The sequence below is a fragment of the Chamaea fasciata genome, unplaced genomic scaffold (assembly GCF_029207755.1).
Source record: "Chamaea fasciata isolate MVZ Bird 193981 ecotype frontalis unplaced genomic scaffold, bChaFas1.0.hap1 SCAF_17, whole genome shotgun sequence".
Classification (NCBI taxonomy): Eukaryota; Metazoa; Chordata; class Aves; order Passeriformes; family Sylviidae; genus Chamaea; species Chamaea fasciata.
The window spans coordinates 5,588,911-5,604,011 of NW_027094102.1; the positions used below are offsets into that span (position 1 = coordinate 5,588,911).

At 42.7% G+C, this 15,101-nt stretch overlaps 1 protein-coding gene across 3 annotated transcripts in view; it reads right to left on the minus strand.

The window, feature by feature from the left end:
• The window catches only part of DIDO1 (death inducer-obliterator 1), a 48,449-nt gene that overhangs the window by 12,639 nt on the left and 20,709 nt on the right, over positions 1 to 15,101 (minus strand). For all 3 annotated transcript variants that reach the window (XM_066198820.1, XM_066198821.1, XM_066198822.1), the window contains exons 8-14: positions 4,207 to 4,654; positions 3,106 to 3,265; positions 2,572 to 2,688; positions 2,250 to 2,354; positions 1,663 to 1,798; positions 979 to 1,525; positions 13 to 166 (exon numbers count right to left, since the gene is read on the minus strand). In XM_066198820.1, the coding sequence (XP_066054917.1) occupies positions 13 to 166; positions 979 to 1,525; positions 1,663 to 1,798; positions 2,250 to 2,354; positions 2,572 to 2,688; positions 3,106 to 3,265; positions 4,207 to 4,654 (1,667 nt within the window). The remainder of the gene's footprint in view (positions 1 to 12; positions 167 to 978; positions 1,526 to 1,662; positions 1,799 to 2,249; positions 2,355 to 2,571; positions 2,689 to 3,105; positions 3,266 to 4,206; positions 4,655 to 15,101) is intronic.

Here is a 15,101-nt window from a genome sequence, read left to right on the forward strand (position 1 = left end):
ACACACACACACCTCACTAAGATAATCAAAGCACCCGGAGACTGGATACGCTTTAGTGACAAATTTGGCCACACTTTGCATGTTAATAAATCCTTTCCAAATGGTGTTGAGACGAGAGAGAAAGAGGGAGGTGTCGCTGTCCTGAGGTGAGCGAGGCTCTGAAGCACTGCAAAACAAATCCAAACAGAAAGGTTACAGAATGCCAAGGAGGATGGGCCCTTTAACTTTTCTTCCCTCCTCCTATTGATCCGATAGTTCCTTTTGAATAAGTAACAAAATTTTAACTAGATGCTTTGTTAATGTTTTCCATTAACTTGGCATTAGTTAAAAAAGCAAGGAGTAACAGAAAATAAACTTGTAGCTGCAGACATGCAAAGAGATGCCAAAAGGTATGACTTTTATAAAACCAATTTTAGACTTCTCACTAATTAAATAAACAATATCCTTCTGAAAGATTCTGAAGTAAAAGAACTTGCTATGAATAAAACTATTTCAACTGCAATTGCAAAAGGATATACTCAGCAATATTTATTTTTGCTATTGTGTATAGTCAGAATGTGAAAGAAATCCACTTCCTTTCAAGCTGACCAATTGGTTAATTTTAATTCGTATTTAGATGCAACGGTATTTTAATACAGCATAAAAATCTGGATATGCCTCTAAGCCATCTCTCCCATGCACTGTCTTTCTAGATATTAAAGTACAGTCAGACTTCTAAGTCTGCATGACACCTTCAAGTTTTATTTCTCTGCTGAACACTGTAGAATCTTTGTTGTCAACACACACTGATGCTCTGAAAACTTTACCAAGCTAGAAAAAGCACATAAGGAGAGATGACATTTTAAATATGTGCATTAGGCTCCTTGAAATTTAAACCTCAACAAGCCCTTTGGTTGAGGGAAAGGGAGCAGGATATGGGACAGATGGGAATCTGCAGAGAGCCACAGAAGGGATGCAGCAGCTGCTGAGGATACGCACTTGATGTTGGGTGACTGATGAACTGCCAGGTATCTGGGATCTGGAGAGGAAGAGGGTTTGGTTAATATTGATTTGGGGACAGTCATAACTGGCTTGGAAGTTTCCTGTTTGGTTTCCCCCGTGGAGGCTTTGTCAGCTGCAGGCCCAGGACGCAGGGCTGGTGTCACAGTCACAGAGGTGCTGCTCATGGCTGTCCTGGGGTCTCTGCCAGAAACAGTTACAGTTGTGACAACAGGGCCAGCACAGGAGGCAGGGAGAGCAGAGACCTCTTCAGACACAGCAGAGTCTGTGCTGTTCTGGCTCTGGCTTGTAGGAATGTAAGTTCTTTCTGTGGTTGGCTGGGAAACTGTTTCTGCTGCCGGTTCAACATCAATTTCCATTGCATCATCAGTGACAGGCTCTTTGTCAGGCTCTGCTGCTGGGACTGCTGCAGGACTTTCATACTTGGCCTGCACTTCTGGCTTTGATTTTGACTCCACCTTCTTAGCAGAAGCCCCTGACTTCACCTTCTTAGCTGGTATTTCATCTTCTGATGCTGAAATCTGACCTGTAGATTCATATCAAGCACTTCTGATTAGTATTTAACAGTACTTTGGAGAAACTACTACAAAAAAACACAAATAAACAACACTCTTAAGTAACAGTCCTTTTACTTTGCCCAAGGTCAGCCTTGTCAATAAATACCTGTACAGATTTTACAGTTCAGGTCAAAAAGATGGGCTCGATGCTGACTTGTTGTATCCTTCAACATGCTGCTAAAAACATCTAGAGAAGGAGCACTGTTCAAATTGGGTGCAGTTCGGGTTGACTCCTGCTGTTCCTACAAGTGAATAAACACAAAAAATATTACAGTTGACCATTAACTTCCACAATAAAAAATACTTTGAAAACTTTTAATTCAGTTCTTTAAAAAAAATACATAAAAGTTCTTGCTTATAGAATATCATGTTAGATGAAGTTATCATGACACACATCCTCATTTCAAGCCACGCGGCTTTTAGTAGAACTCATGTTCAGAAAGAAAAGATTTTTCAGTAAATTGACATCAAAAGCTGAAAAATATACAGCATTTTTGAAGTGCCTGCAAAATATACCTATCACTGGCTGTTGCAGTCCTTCACACTTGAGGAATGCTCACAGCACACCCTGTGGGCAATGATATCCCCACAGTTCAGTGGAACCATCTGCATTTCTGATGACAAATTCGAAGCCCTAACTGCCATTTCTCCCCCTTCACATCCTCATGCCGAAGGAGCAGCCCCAGTACTCACATCAGAGTCAGATACTGGTGGAGAATCCTCCATATTGACAGCAGGCACATGCTCCCGTTTTACAGCCGTTTTCTTGATCTCGTGAGATTTGCTTCTTGACTCCATCTGAAAGAAACAAAAGTGTTGGTAAAAGCTCCACATATTTATTTTACTCTGTACTTTGCTATCATTTAGTATGTGATAGGAAAAAAGTGTATTGAAACTGAGTGTTATTAGTATTTCATTAGGAAGAAAATGGTGCATTAACACATAAGGGATGGTAAAGATTAGAAAACTTGCTCTTAATTTGTACTTAAGGACAGGGAAAAATTATGTTACTTACTGCCTTCGCTGGTTTCTCTTTCCACACAGACAGTTCTTTAGAGAGAAGTTCTTCTGGCTTCATTCTCACCAGTTTTGACAGGGAGATTTCTTCACGAAGGACACGATGGAAAAGTCCCTGAAAACAGAAGAGAGTTTTGCCATGCTGAAGGGAACCTCTCAATTAACTGACATTATCAGTGCAGCACAGGCAAAACCTGCTCCAGTTTCTTAATTCTCTATTAAAAATATCACCTACTTATAAGCAAACTTGGAAAGGTGCAGCAACCACAAATCAGGGATGAAATAAACCCCAAGTATATCACACCAAATGCTCAAACTGTATAAATACCAATCTCCAACTAAAGCAGGCTTTGAACTCCTACTTAGATAAAAATATTATTAAAAATGCTTGAATGACTTTATAATAACATTTTATCATTTGATTCATAAGTCTCCGTTTTGCAACTCCTCATGTTGAGAATAGAGTCTGACACACCATTCAAGCCTAAAAGCACATTTCTATACAAGTTTACTGTTTAAAAAAATTCCAAACCTGGTTTTTGGGGTCCTTGAGATTGAACATGATGCTACGGTATTTGCTCTTGTATCTGTTGTCTGTCACTTGGAACAAATTAAACATCTCCTTCTCAATGTTGAGTGCCACTTTCCCTACTTCACTCTCTGTCATGACCAGGTCATCGCTGTCATTGACTCTGTTGCAAACAAGAACAGGAATGTGTGATTAGGTCAGGGGTGAGTGGTCAGGTACAGCCACAAAAAATAAATTTTTCAGAGGGGACCTCGGCTGCTCCTCACCCAGGAAGAGCTCGAGACTCCTTTAAATGAAACCTCAAAGCCAAAGTCTACCTCAGGACCTTGAATTCTGGCAAACTTCAATTACTGCCCACAGATGGCCATGGATGACACGGCTTTGGGAGAACACGTGAGCCTTTACTCCTGCTCGTGGCACTGCCACCACGACCTTCTTTGCCAGGAGTGACACAGGGAGCCCAAGTGCCTGAGTTTCAGTCCTTGACTCCCCACTGTGACCAGGATTTCCTTTTCAGAGACAATACCACAGGGCAGTGCTCTATGGCAAGTCTTTATGGTTGGCATTATCTTTAATAATTATTGTGGGAAAATCTGCTTTTTTTGTGTGTGTTTGTTATTTTTTTTCCTGTCCTAAGTGATAGTTGCCTGTTAACAAGAACTTCTTGTTAATTAACTTCTTGTTAATAAATCTTGTTGATTTTCATGTTGGGACAGGAGGGAACCTCTCCTTCAGGGAGACCTTTCACTATGGCGTTTCCTGTACTATGTTCCCTACAACTCTACATCTCCAACACTACCATCTCTAGACATTAAAACTTAGAGCACCTACATTATAAAAGCTTCTATGCTGTGATTTAAACCTTCAACTGTAATTGTCTCAATATAAATGGAATAGCAGGGTTTCTTTTTATAAAGCCTTTATCATATGCATGTTTATTTTCTATCAGGAATTTTTATTTCAAATATAAACCTGAGATGCTGATTGCACTTGCAGTGATTTGTTGCACAAATTCAATCCCTCAAAAATCCTTATCAAGACAAACTAGACTCTGCATGCTACCTCTACATGTAGCTTCCTATACAAAGTGTTTTGAATTCCCACCTCTTCCACAAAATTTCTTTCAGGGATCGCCGAATATTCTGGCGAATCTGAGAGTTGGGCTGTGACTGGGCAGGACTGGCTGAGGCTTTTGCTTGACTACTTCCAGCTGCAGCTGACATGGAAGACAGTGAAGGCTTCTTGAGTCCTCCACTCAGACTGGAAGACAGAGGTGCTTTCTTGGCAACTGATGAGCCATGAGAGAGAGGTGACTGTTTGGAAGGAACACTGCCTGATGAAGGCCAAGGTTTCTTGGGAATGACACCTTTGAAACTTCCAGCAGGTTTCAGTGGTGGTTTAGTTAGTGACGTGTTGGAGTAGGATGGGGACTTTTTGGAAGGCAGATTTTTGGTGAGAGAAGAGGACTGTTTCTCTGTGATAGATACCACAGCCTTCTTCGGTGCTGATGTGGACTCTGCTCGATCTTCGTTCCTTTTCTCTTCCCTTTGAGCTGTTAAAACAAAGAGGAAAATACAGTATTAAAGGCTTAACTTTATAACTTCATATTCATGAAAACCAAATACCAATCTATAAAGGAAAGTCTGTGAAATACCATCTCCAGTGAATAACTACCAGGCAAGCAGTTTAAGCTATTCTCACTTGCCTTGTTAAAGTGATTTTTTTAAATCATGCCATGGTTGACTTGTTTGTTGAAAATTTTGTGCATAAGAAAAACTGGGGAGGAAAAAGGCACCACCTTCAAAGATTCCTGAGTGGGATTTCATGGTTAAGCTTCAAAATCAACCCAAATACTTACACATATAAAAAAATGAAAATAATGCAATACAATCGACACTCTTAATTTAAACAGAAAAAGTCTCATAGCACTTAACAGAACCAATTGAATACAGAGGTTGACCTGACAACAAAGCCCATGAATTTGAAATTCTACTAATATTACCCTAAGTTGAGTATTACTGAAGTTTAATAAACCTACTCGGTTCCTAGATAAGTCTAGATTTAAATAATATTTAAACATTAACACTGCTGCTCAGGCTGTAGCCATCTGATTCTCACCATTCTCAAACTATTCCATCCCTAATATTCAGTTTCCCACTTAAAATTCTAATCTTACAATAACTGACACACATCATATACAAGAAAATTTACAAAGTCTAAGTAAAAGCTCCAGTTTTCACACCTGTAAAAGATACACTTGCACAGGATTTTAAACGCAAATATATATTTTTAAATTGCATTTCATCTGTAGCACCTTCTGGCACTGACAGGAACAATTCAACCCAGCAAAAAAAAGCCAAACCCCAACCACACACATGCCCCTCCAACAGAACATCATTTACCTCAAAGTTACAGTGGGCAAACACCAGCACATGGATCCTGAGAGCTCAAATGAGGATGGGTTCTGAGGGAAACTACCAAACAACATCTCCTAAAACAGTTACTTCAAACCTTATTGAAGGTTTGTAGATACATCAGCCTATACGCCTTAGGTGCCATGTGCAGGACACTTCCTAGGAAACATCCAGGAGCTCCAGTAACTCTACCAAGGACCAGCTGGTCCTTCTAGGTCTGCTCTGATGAAAGCAGAAATCACTGGAAAAGGCCAAAACTGTCCTGAGATGGACTTGATAAGGACCAAGCCTTCCTGGGGTGGTCTGGTTCAAAACACTCCACATGTCAGCATAAATTCCCAATGTAATCACCCCTCAAGTTGTGGGAGATTTGGAATTTGTAAGGGACAAATGATACTCCCTTATTTCATGAAGAAATGGCCTTGCAAGTTTCTGCATGCCTAGTGGAGACCAGCACTTCCTTGGAAGCAGCATGCACTTCCAGCAATGCCCTCCTCACCCCCTCCGTGACTGGCCCTCAGTGCTGGCAGCTTCCGTGGACACCGGTGGGAGATGGGCCAAGAAACACCACGGGAATTGACCTTTTGCAAGGTGAAGTGCAAGGGTGTATGCTCCTGCTGGAACACAAGAAGCCAGAAGAGCAAAAGACTGTATCTTTGTCCCCAGTTTTCTCCCTAAAAGTATTTTACAGCCGAGGATTTTTTCTGAGCCGGATTTAACTACTTGAAGTGTAAAACAAAACCCGCTGCCAAAGTCCATTACATCATTTCTAAATATAACGCAATTATTACCCTCACACTACTCCCAGAGTTTTCCCTAGACTGACCTTGACTCCGGTCTGACTGAGCAAGGGACATCTCCCATGTGACCCACAGTGTCTCTGCCTATGTCTCCCCTAACACTATTCCAGTTGTCAAGAGGATGCTGGCAATTCCAGGAGGGAGGAAGGGGATGAGGAACTATTGCTGATATGGTTGATTTGGTCAAGCAGGGTCCCCAGAACCCGAAAGGTAACCAGCCAACCTATTTGGAGTTGAACCAGTCTTGAACAGAGAGACGGCAAATATCCAAAACACGTGCACTGATAACACCACAGGAATTACTCCCACTCTTTCTCCTGGTTTATTTGATCTTCTACAAGGACGGTACTTTTTCAGGCAGGTAGGACAGCAGCACACTCTGTGACCTGCCACTGCAAGGCAGGACAGAACAGCTTAGCTTGTAAAGTGGTGACAGCAAAATTCAATAATTTAGTTCTTTGTGGTTACAGCAGAAGTATGACTGTAAATTTATTCTTAATCCTCTAACCTCTATTTAATGATTAGTTCAAAGTAGTTAGCAAAAACAGAACCAAAAATAGCAGAACCAAGATTGTTTTATGTCTGTCAAATATTATGTATATATAAGAACTATATCCACACCAAACACCTTTCTGTTATATCACAGCAAGAACATAGATTTGTAAATTAATAAATAAATAAAAGCTACTAGTACATAGATAGATTGACATTCTGGGGCTGAAGGTCAGCAGTCTGTGAAGTCCAAGGACACACAGAGGCATCCTTTTACCTGCCAGCTGACACCATGACTATTTTAAAGGTGTGTAATTTTATGCTTCGTTAGCCAAAAGAAAACACACAAATAGCCCCCAAGTATCACGCACACCTGACAGTTTCAAGCTACAATGCTATTTCATACCAATTTCAAGTGTCTCCTGAGCAAGACTTGTTGATCAGACATGGATGGTCCAGATTCTCTATGTGCTAACTCAGCCATAAGTGACTCTTTCAGTTCTCCAGAACTACCAAGGTCCTGTTAAACTGACACTGGTAATCAAGCATGTGCAGGTTTTGATAAAGAATCCAGAATACTTAGATCCTCTGTACAAACAACCAACCTGTGATGGCTGTACATGAAACTAATCTAAAAAAGCCCCTCTTACCCTCTTTTGACAATGAGAAATCAGAATTTTTGTCCCATCAGGTTTTGGGTTTCAGTGTCAACGTGCTGCCCCATAATTCAGCTGAAGCAACTCACTGTGCACTACACGAGTCTTAGATCCTATGCCCAGGAGCACCCAGTGGAGGGTAGGAAAGGAGCAGTGCTCACTCTCCTATTGATCCAACCACAACATGAGCACACCCCAAAGCTGACAGCCCCTCCTGACAGGTACAGGAACATGGCAGGTGTATGTTTACTAACAGCAATATGTACTCTTTTCTGAGAGCAGTATGCCAACACATATGGAGTTTTACTTCTGAACAGATGCCAGAGCTTCCCAGCAAATGGATGAGACAGATCATGGACAAGGTACTCCCTCAGCCCATGATTTCCAAGTGCTTGGCCATGCAGTCTATAGGCAGCATGAGGAAAAGGCACAGCCAGTGCTACTGCAAACACTGGCCACTGTTTTATACCAGGGTGGGTTTGGTCCTTTACATCAGTAGCTCATTGGTGGACCTATATTAAATGCCCTAAGCCAAATTGAAAATAAAAGGATGAGACAAGCACTGAACATCAGCCTATCCCACTTGAAAGATTAACATGGAGTTTCACCACTGGCAGTTTAGAATAAAGCATTTGGTGGTTCTTCTATTCAGCACTTTTAACACGCAGGTGAACCTCTCTGGCTTGATGTCAGAAACACAACTTAAAATAACAGTAATTCCTAATTGCCCCATTTTGTCCCGTGGGCCACTTGTCAGGACAGGAGCAGGATCCTTACTGACTGGAGGGAGGCATGGGCTAGAGACCAAGGTGCAGCTGCAACTAATGAGCCAACACATTCCCAGGGTGAAATCCAACAAATCCTCTGGCAGAAAACCCTTCATTCCTCCCCGGCTTAAGAAACAGCATTACTTGGTGTGCTCACTACAGACAGAACTAGCATGTCTCCCACCAGGTGTTACAAGACACAGAACCCCTCCCCTGAGGAAATTCCCCGTGCAGTTACACTTGACATCACAACACACAGCCGTGAACGAGGCTTCTGCATGCAGAGCAGGAAAAACTGCCACAGTATCTGCTGGGACAGGTGAGCCAGACGGTTCCAGGTACTTGTGAACCTCTCAACACGGTGTCTCAGCACTGCCAGGCCATTGTGAAGGACCAATTTAAGCAGCATTTCCACAGTGTAGAGCTGTTAACTTTGCAGGAAGGATTTGCAGGCTGTACTTGTATCCCAGTCCCTCACCAACACCCAGAGGTTGGGTTTTACACCACCAGCACGTACATTATCCAAAACAACGTTGTTTCTTCTCCAATCTTCAAAGAATATTTCTGTATAGCATTTAAGTCTATTCTGGTCCTTTCCCGCTCCATCCAGTCCTTCTTTGGATTAATAGCATTTAAAAGCCACTTCAAAAGCTAATCCCAATTTCTATATAAATTATCTCATTTGTGATGGGCTCTTTTGCTGAAGCTATTACCTACTTTTTACAAATTTTAAATACCAGAATAAACATGCTATTCCTTTTCTCTGTAGTTTTAAAATTATTCAAATCACAGCTCTTCAAAAGCACTTTAATTTCTGGCTCTAACTGACATTAAAACTTTTAAATGCTGTGGAGATAAACCACAGGCTGTTACACCTGAAGAGCCCATTCTGCAATGACTCCAGTAAAGCCGTTTTTTGAGTGGTTTTCTAAATTAGAAGAAGCATCATAGCTCCTCGCAGAGGACATTAAAACACTTCTGTGCAATACATCTTGCAGCCATGTACAGTACTGTAATTTTCCCTACAGAAATAAGACTTTGGCATACACAGCATGATTATCTCTGGTGTCTAATATCTTAATGTTTCCCCCATGTTCCCTTCCATCTACATTTCTCTACTTTCCTTCCCCGGGATGAAATCCCTCCAGGCGGTGTGAGAGGAGCCGATGGCTGTGTGGTGTCCAGCTTGCACAAAACTTTCTGCAGTGGGAGCGCAGGCCCAAGGGAGTAGGATGTCAGGAACCCAGCACTTGAGAGGAGACACTGCCCAGCACAGAGGCAGCCCAAGCCTCTCTGGGTTCTACTGCTCCTTTTCAGACTTCTCTCTCACTACAACAGAGTTTTAGGCAAAAAACCAAAACCCTGTAATTTACAGTCTTATGCATGGTATATGAATTTCTGTGGCACCAACAGTAAGATAGGTGGCAATTAACATTTTCCTTTAACAATAAATCTGTAAAATCCCACAAAATTAATAATGCAACCTAAGCAGAAAACAGCCACTTGTGATCCACTTGTTTGAAACTGGATCACTTTTACTACTGTTTAAAGCAGATCTTTATGCCTTTAGAGGGAATAAAATCCAGAGTGCTGCAGCACTGCAGTTGTGATAAACCCATTAATACCTGCTAGAAAGTATTTACAGAGCCAGTGTAAAGGCTGGGCAGTGAGCAATTCCATACTGTAATGAGAGCTGATCTCCAGAGGCACCAGCACGGGCCCTTACAGCAGCTGAGAGGAACACAGGAGTGCACAGCCCAGCAGAGCCAGTCACCTGTGCAGGACCTGCCCTGCCAGTGTTTTGGGTGTCACACAGGACCCGGGCAGTGACCTCAGCCCCGAAGTCGCGCTGTCCCAGCCGCAGGTGGCTCCGTGGCCGTCCCTGCGCCGTCGTCCCAGCGCGCTGCAGCTTCTCCACTCTGAGCAGGGGCAAGGTGAGGGCAGCCTGCTCTGGCACACAGGGCAGCACAGGCTTCTGGCCTACGAGGGAAACATCTCACCCCTCTTTGCCAGCAGCTGAGGATTTAACTTCATCTCCCCTCTGGAAAATTGTTGAAGCAGAAGACAGGTAGGATTTCTCAACCTCTGAACCGGCATGGTTCAGCAGTTTCCCACTGCTATTCAGTCCATGTCCCAAGAGGAGTTGTCTGACACAGCTGTGCCATGACCCCCTCCTGTGTGACTTGTGACAGGAATAACCCGAACAGAGCAGAACCAACCCCCCCTGCCCCAACGCGGTGGCCACTACCGAATCTAATCCACGCATTCTTCCGAGGTGAAACCTTTTGGAACTGAAAAAGCTGAGTAAAAGACACGGGTGAGCAGGTGCTTTAGCTGTCAGTCCTGAAGCACTCCACAACGGGAAGCTACTTACCAGTTCCAAGGCAGCTGTGCCCAGTGCCGTGCTGGGGCCGCCTGACATCTGTGCCTCGGGCACTGCTCAGCGCCGCTGGGTGCCCCCAAGCCCCCTCTGGTGGTACCGAGCACCAGTGCCCGCGGCTGTGCAGATGCAGAGCTCTGGGACCGCTGCAGCTCCGAGCCTGTTCGCCTGCTCCCTCCTCACACCTGCTTCTGCAGGGCTTTTTGTCACCTCCCTCAAGGATAACAGTGCTAGCTCCAATTCAGATGTGTTGAGCTGCTCTTACATCGGTTTCAGTGTTAGTTTTCACTGTTACTGCCCCATCTCCTTCCACTTTCAAGACCAAATCAAACTTTATTGAACACTAGTGTCTGGAATGTGCTACCTGCCCCACTGCTGCTCTTTGGAAGCCTCCATCAGTCCTGATCTGCACTGCAGTTAAGCTGTCTGTGTGCCAAGCCTCTACATTCAGGCACACAAAGTAAACCTGTCTCTGAAGTTAATTCAGGAGACTCAGAGACCAAGGCCTACCTTTTCTGCAGTGATCTGTATTCAAGCCAACCTGTAGCTCTGTGCTGATGCACATCTGTAGCTTTGACACACAAGCTTTATTGTAATCTACATGATACTGTAGTGATCTGTCTGATCTACATTGGACAACTGCATCTTTACTTCTACCCCCCTCCTGAGGGAGAGAGGCACTATCTGATGCAAAAAAAGGCTTCTTATTTTCCAGACAGTTCATGGACTGGCATCATCACTCCTTGCAGGGACAGGCCATCTTCGGGTTCCAAGTTCAGCACAGATCAGACACAGTGAATCAGCAACGAACTTGACTCAAAGTGCAAGTGATCACCTCAAAAAAAAAATCCCTTTTATTTGGGGACTAGCAAAGAACTTTTTCACTGGCTCTGCAGTCAAGTGAGCAAGTTCAAACAACTGAAGTAAAATTAGTAAAAGAAAGCAAAACAGCAAGAGGGTGGTGAGTGTTTTTAATCAAACCTTCATCTCTTTCAGTGTTGATGAGACAAACCACCCTCATGAGCACAGTGGCTCTGGAAGCTGTACCAGGTTTGTGCCCCCCCAACCCTTCCCCTGAGCAATGGTTCTCACACTGAATCCAAGCACCCTGATGGCAGGAGTGCTGGCCTGCTGTCTCCAAGTGCCTCAGGCCTGCTGGGTGTTTGAGGCAATGCCAGGAGCAGGGACCAGCCTTCCTAACTTAAGAGGTGGCAAAAATCTTCACGTGGCTGCCAGCCACAGGGCACGTGTGACATACCTTGCAGAGCAGAGAAGGGGAGCTCCAGTGGTTCACAGGCAGGAGATGAAAATGGCTCCCCAAGGATCCCACTGCTCCTTTTAACTGGCTGGGAACGTTGGCTTCAGCACCACTATGGTCTGCTTCCCTCCACAGGCAGGGCTCAGGTGTTGTTCAAGCCTCAGGCCAGCACAGCCCCTGCCAGTCTCACGACAGGAGTTCAGCACTGGAGCTGCCAGGTTATATTCCTGTACAACCCTTCCAAAGCCAGGTGTCCAAGGTGAATTTCTCAGTTCTGGCAGACTCATCTTGGGTATGCTGATCATTACTGGTCTGTCAGTAGGCTTTCTGAAAACTACTCTAGTTCAAATGTTTGGGCCAGACCTACATACATGGCAGCCAGGTGTCCCAGAAAGTGGCCAGTACCAAAATCTGTAATTCCTTTCATTTCCCTGGTACTATTTGATACTTACTGCCTCTCAGGATGGGCCTACATTGCAGAATACAGCATTAAGCAAGACACCTTGGCTTTCCAGGAGTCAATTCATATGCCAGCAGTAGTTCAGTTATAACAGTATAGAACCTGGCACAACCTAGTTTTTCCTGTAGAAAAGCACTCACACCCAAAGGAATCCAGTTTACCTACAACCAGTCCTTACAGGCAAATATACCTATAGCTTAAGAAGCAAAGTTTAAGTAAAATATATTTAAAGTTAGGCTAAACCAATAGCAGTATACCCACATCCACTGCACTCAACAGTCACAACTTCAGCTGGTACAATACTGCCTGAAAAGCAGCATTAAATTGGCACCAGCCTGTGGGTAAACAAGACCTTATCTTTTACTCTTCATATCAGTACTTACAACTCCCTACACTGCTATTACTTCCTGAGCCATAAATTCTGTCTTTAGTGCTCTCTGTATTCTCCCTGCTCTCTGCAGAGTGGTTTCTTTCTTTCCTGCCTTCATGCTGTTATTACATAAAGAAAAAAAAAAAAGTCACAAGAAAATGCACACATAAATTATGTATGCTATAATCCTGCCATTTTGATACACACAGCAGTTTCTGCTGGTGGTGTATCCCACTATCCCCGTGTTCCATTCTCAAAGTCTCCTTATTTTGTTAGAGGTGTACAGGAACAAACAGCCCAAGATCTTTAACTACACAAGCGCATCCATTCCCTTTGTGAATTGCTCTTGAGTGTGCAAAAGCTCAGCTGTAGAAGAGATGAAAAAAACTGAAAAGAAGTAACAAGGAAATCGGTATCACCAGAGCCAGGGCTCCCACTTCCAGGAGATGGCAGCGTTGTCTCTTTGTGATTCCCTGCTGGGAAGCAGGAGCAGGACCACAAACATTGACATTTTCTCTGAAGGAAACACTCCCCCTTCCAAACCCCACTCATTAAGAACTTTAGTGAAATACTGGTATCATAACACCAAATAAGGTATGACCACAATTTGCTATAAATTCACACTGTATCTGCAGTTAATGGAAACACAAGTTTAGTGATTTGGTGTGACAAGTGCTTTTTACTCAGACATTACCCCGCAAGAACAGTAATTTAATGCTTCCTTTTGAGCTTTTATCTAATAAACCCTCCTCACTCTCCTGTATGCTTAGTTGCTCTCCTCAGTAAAGGCAGGCAAGATATTGAAGCCGTTTTAACACCTGAATTGAGTAAATTATTGCTTCGTGTATTTAAGTCAAATAAATCAGGTGAACTTCAAAACTTTGAAGCACTAATGAATACCTACTTAGCATACTTAGGACTGGGCAGTTTAAAAACTGGGATACTGCAAACGCTTACCCTCTTTCCCCTCCTTTGGGATTCATTTCCTATTTTAAAACTGCATTTGCTGCTGACTTCTGCTTGACAATTAATAGCAAAAATATAGAAAGTCTCTTACAAGTCTCGCTGTTGTAACATGGATCTCCGAACAATGTTCATAAATCTCAACAATCCACATACTTGTGTGAATTTGGAAGCCAGGATGACTTCTGAAATGCAATATAAAAGCTGAGCACTGCATATTAAATTAATACCAATTTTCCTAACAAAAGTAAAAGCAAGTCTTCTGAAAGGGAATGTGACTCAGACCTAATTTCCTTTTGTATGTGTACTTCAAATGTTGTCTGAAACTTTAGAAGTACCTGTACTTAATATTCATTTATCAAATCAAGGAATTTCCCACTCTAGTTTTTAAATTAATCAAAATAATTATTTTCACTGGGCACAGAAAGATGGAAGACAGTGTCATTTTTTCAGGCACCAGATTCTGGTGTACAAAGTCACTTCCAAGTACAGTCCTAACTCATATCCCCAAAAGACAGGAAAGTTAGGAAGAGAACAAACACAAACTAATGGGGTAACAAGGAAAAAAAATATCACTGTTCTATGTAACTGCACAGTAGTAGCACCAAATATCCCTTTTTTAACAAATGCAGAACAGGTTGGGAGAAGGGCCCTGATGGTAGGCTTAGATACAAATACACGATATGCTCCTACCACCCGGACATCTTTAAAAGTGACATGATTTTCTTGGTACTACTTAACAAAACAACATCTCATGTAATAACAAAATCTTGTAACTCACAAGTACAGAGTAAATACATAAAATAAATCTACATTTGAAATGATAAACTGTCTGATGTAAAGAATACTAGAGAGTGATTCTGTTAAGCAGGTTAAGTCCTCATAATTCCTAAAAGGCCTCCTGCGCTGAGGCTGGAAACAAGGATTTGGTGAACATGGCTGGAAGCTCTGGAAGAACATGGGCAGCATTCTGAAATACTGCATTTGGAAGTCCTTTGCCTCTTCTGGACTACAAGTCCTTCATAATCAATGTTCATAAATGCACATTTATGAACTGGGAGTTCCTTGGTTTTAAAATCTGCATCTAAAGCAGATTATGTTTGGTCCAATAAACATGTTTTCCTTGACAGACTAGCTCAGACTTAGAGACTTCTCACTGTTAGGTATCTGAAGTGAAGTCAGACGACTCATGAATTTCTCTAATGCTGTAACTTTTAGGTTTTGAACAGCATATAGGGTTTTCTTAAATAAAATCTGGTAGAGTATTTTTGCAGATGGTGCATTGGCAGCTTCTCAGGAAGATTACAGCTCAGACCTATCCACTGAAAAGCAGGACACATTTTTTCACAAATACACAAAAAATTTATCTAGGCATTTAGGAAATGGCAGAGTTCCCACATATCAGTGCAACTTACCTTAAAAAAAACCATCTGAAGTTC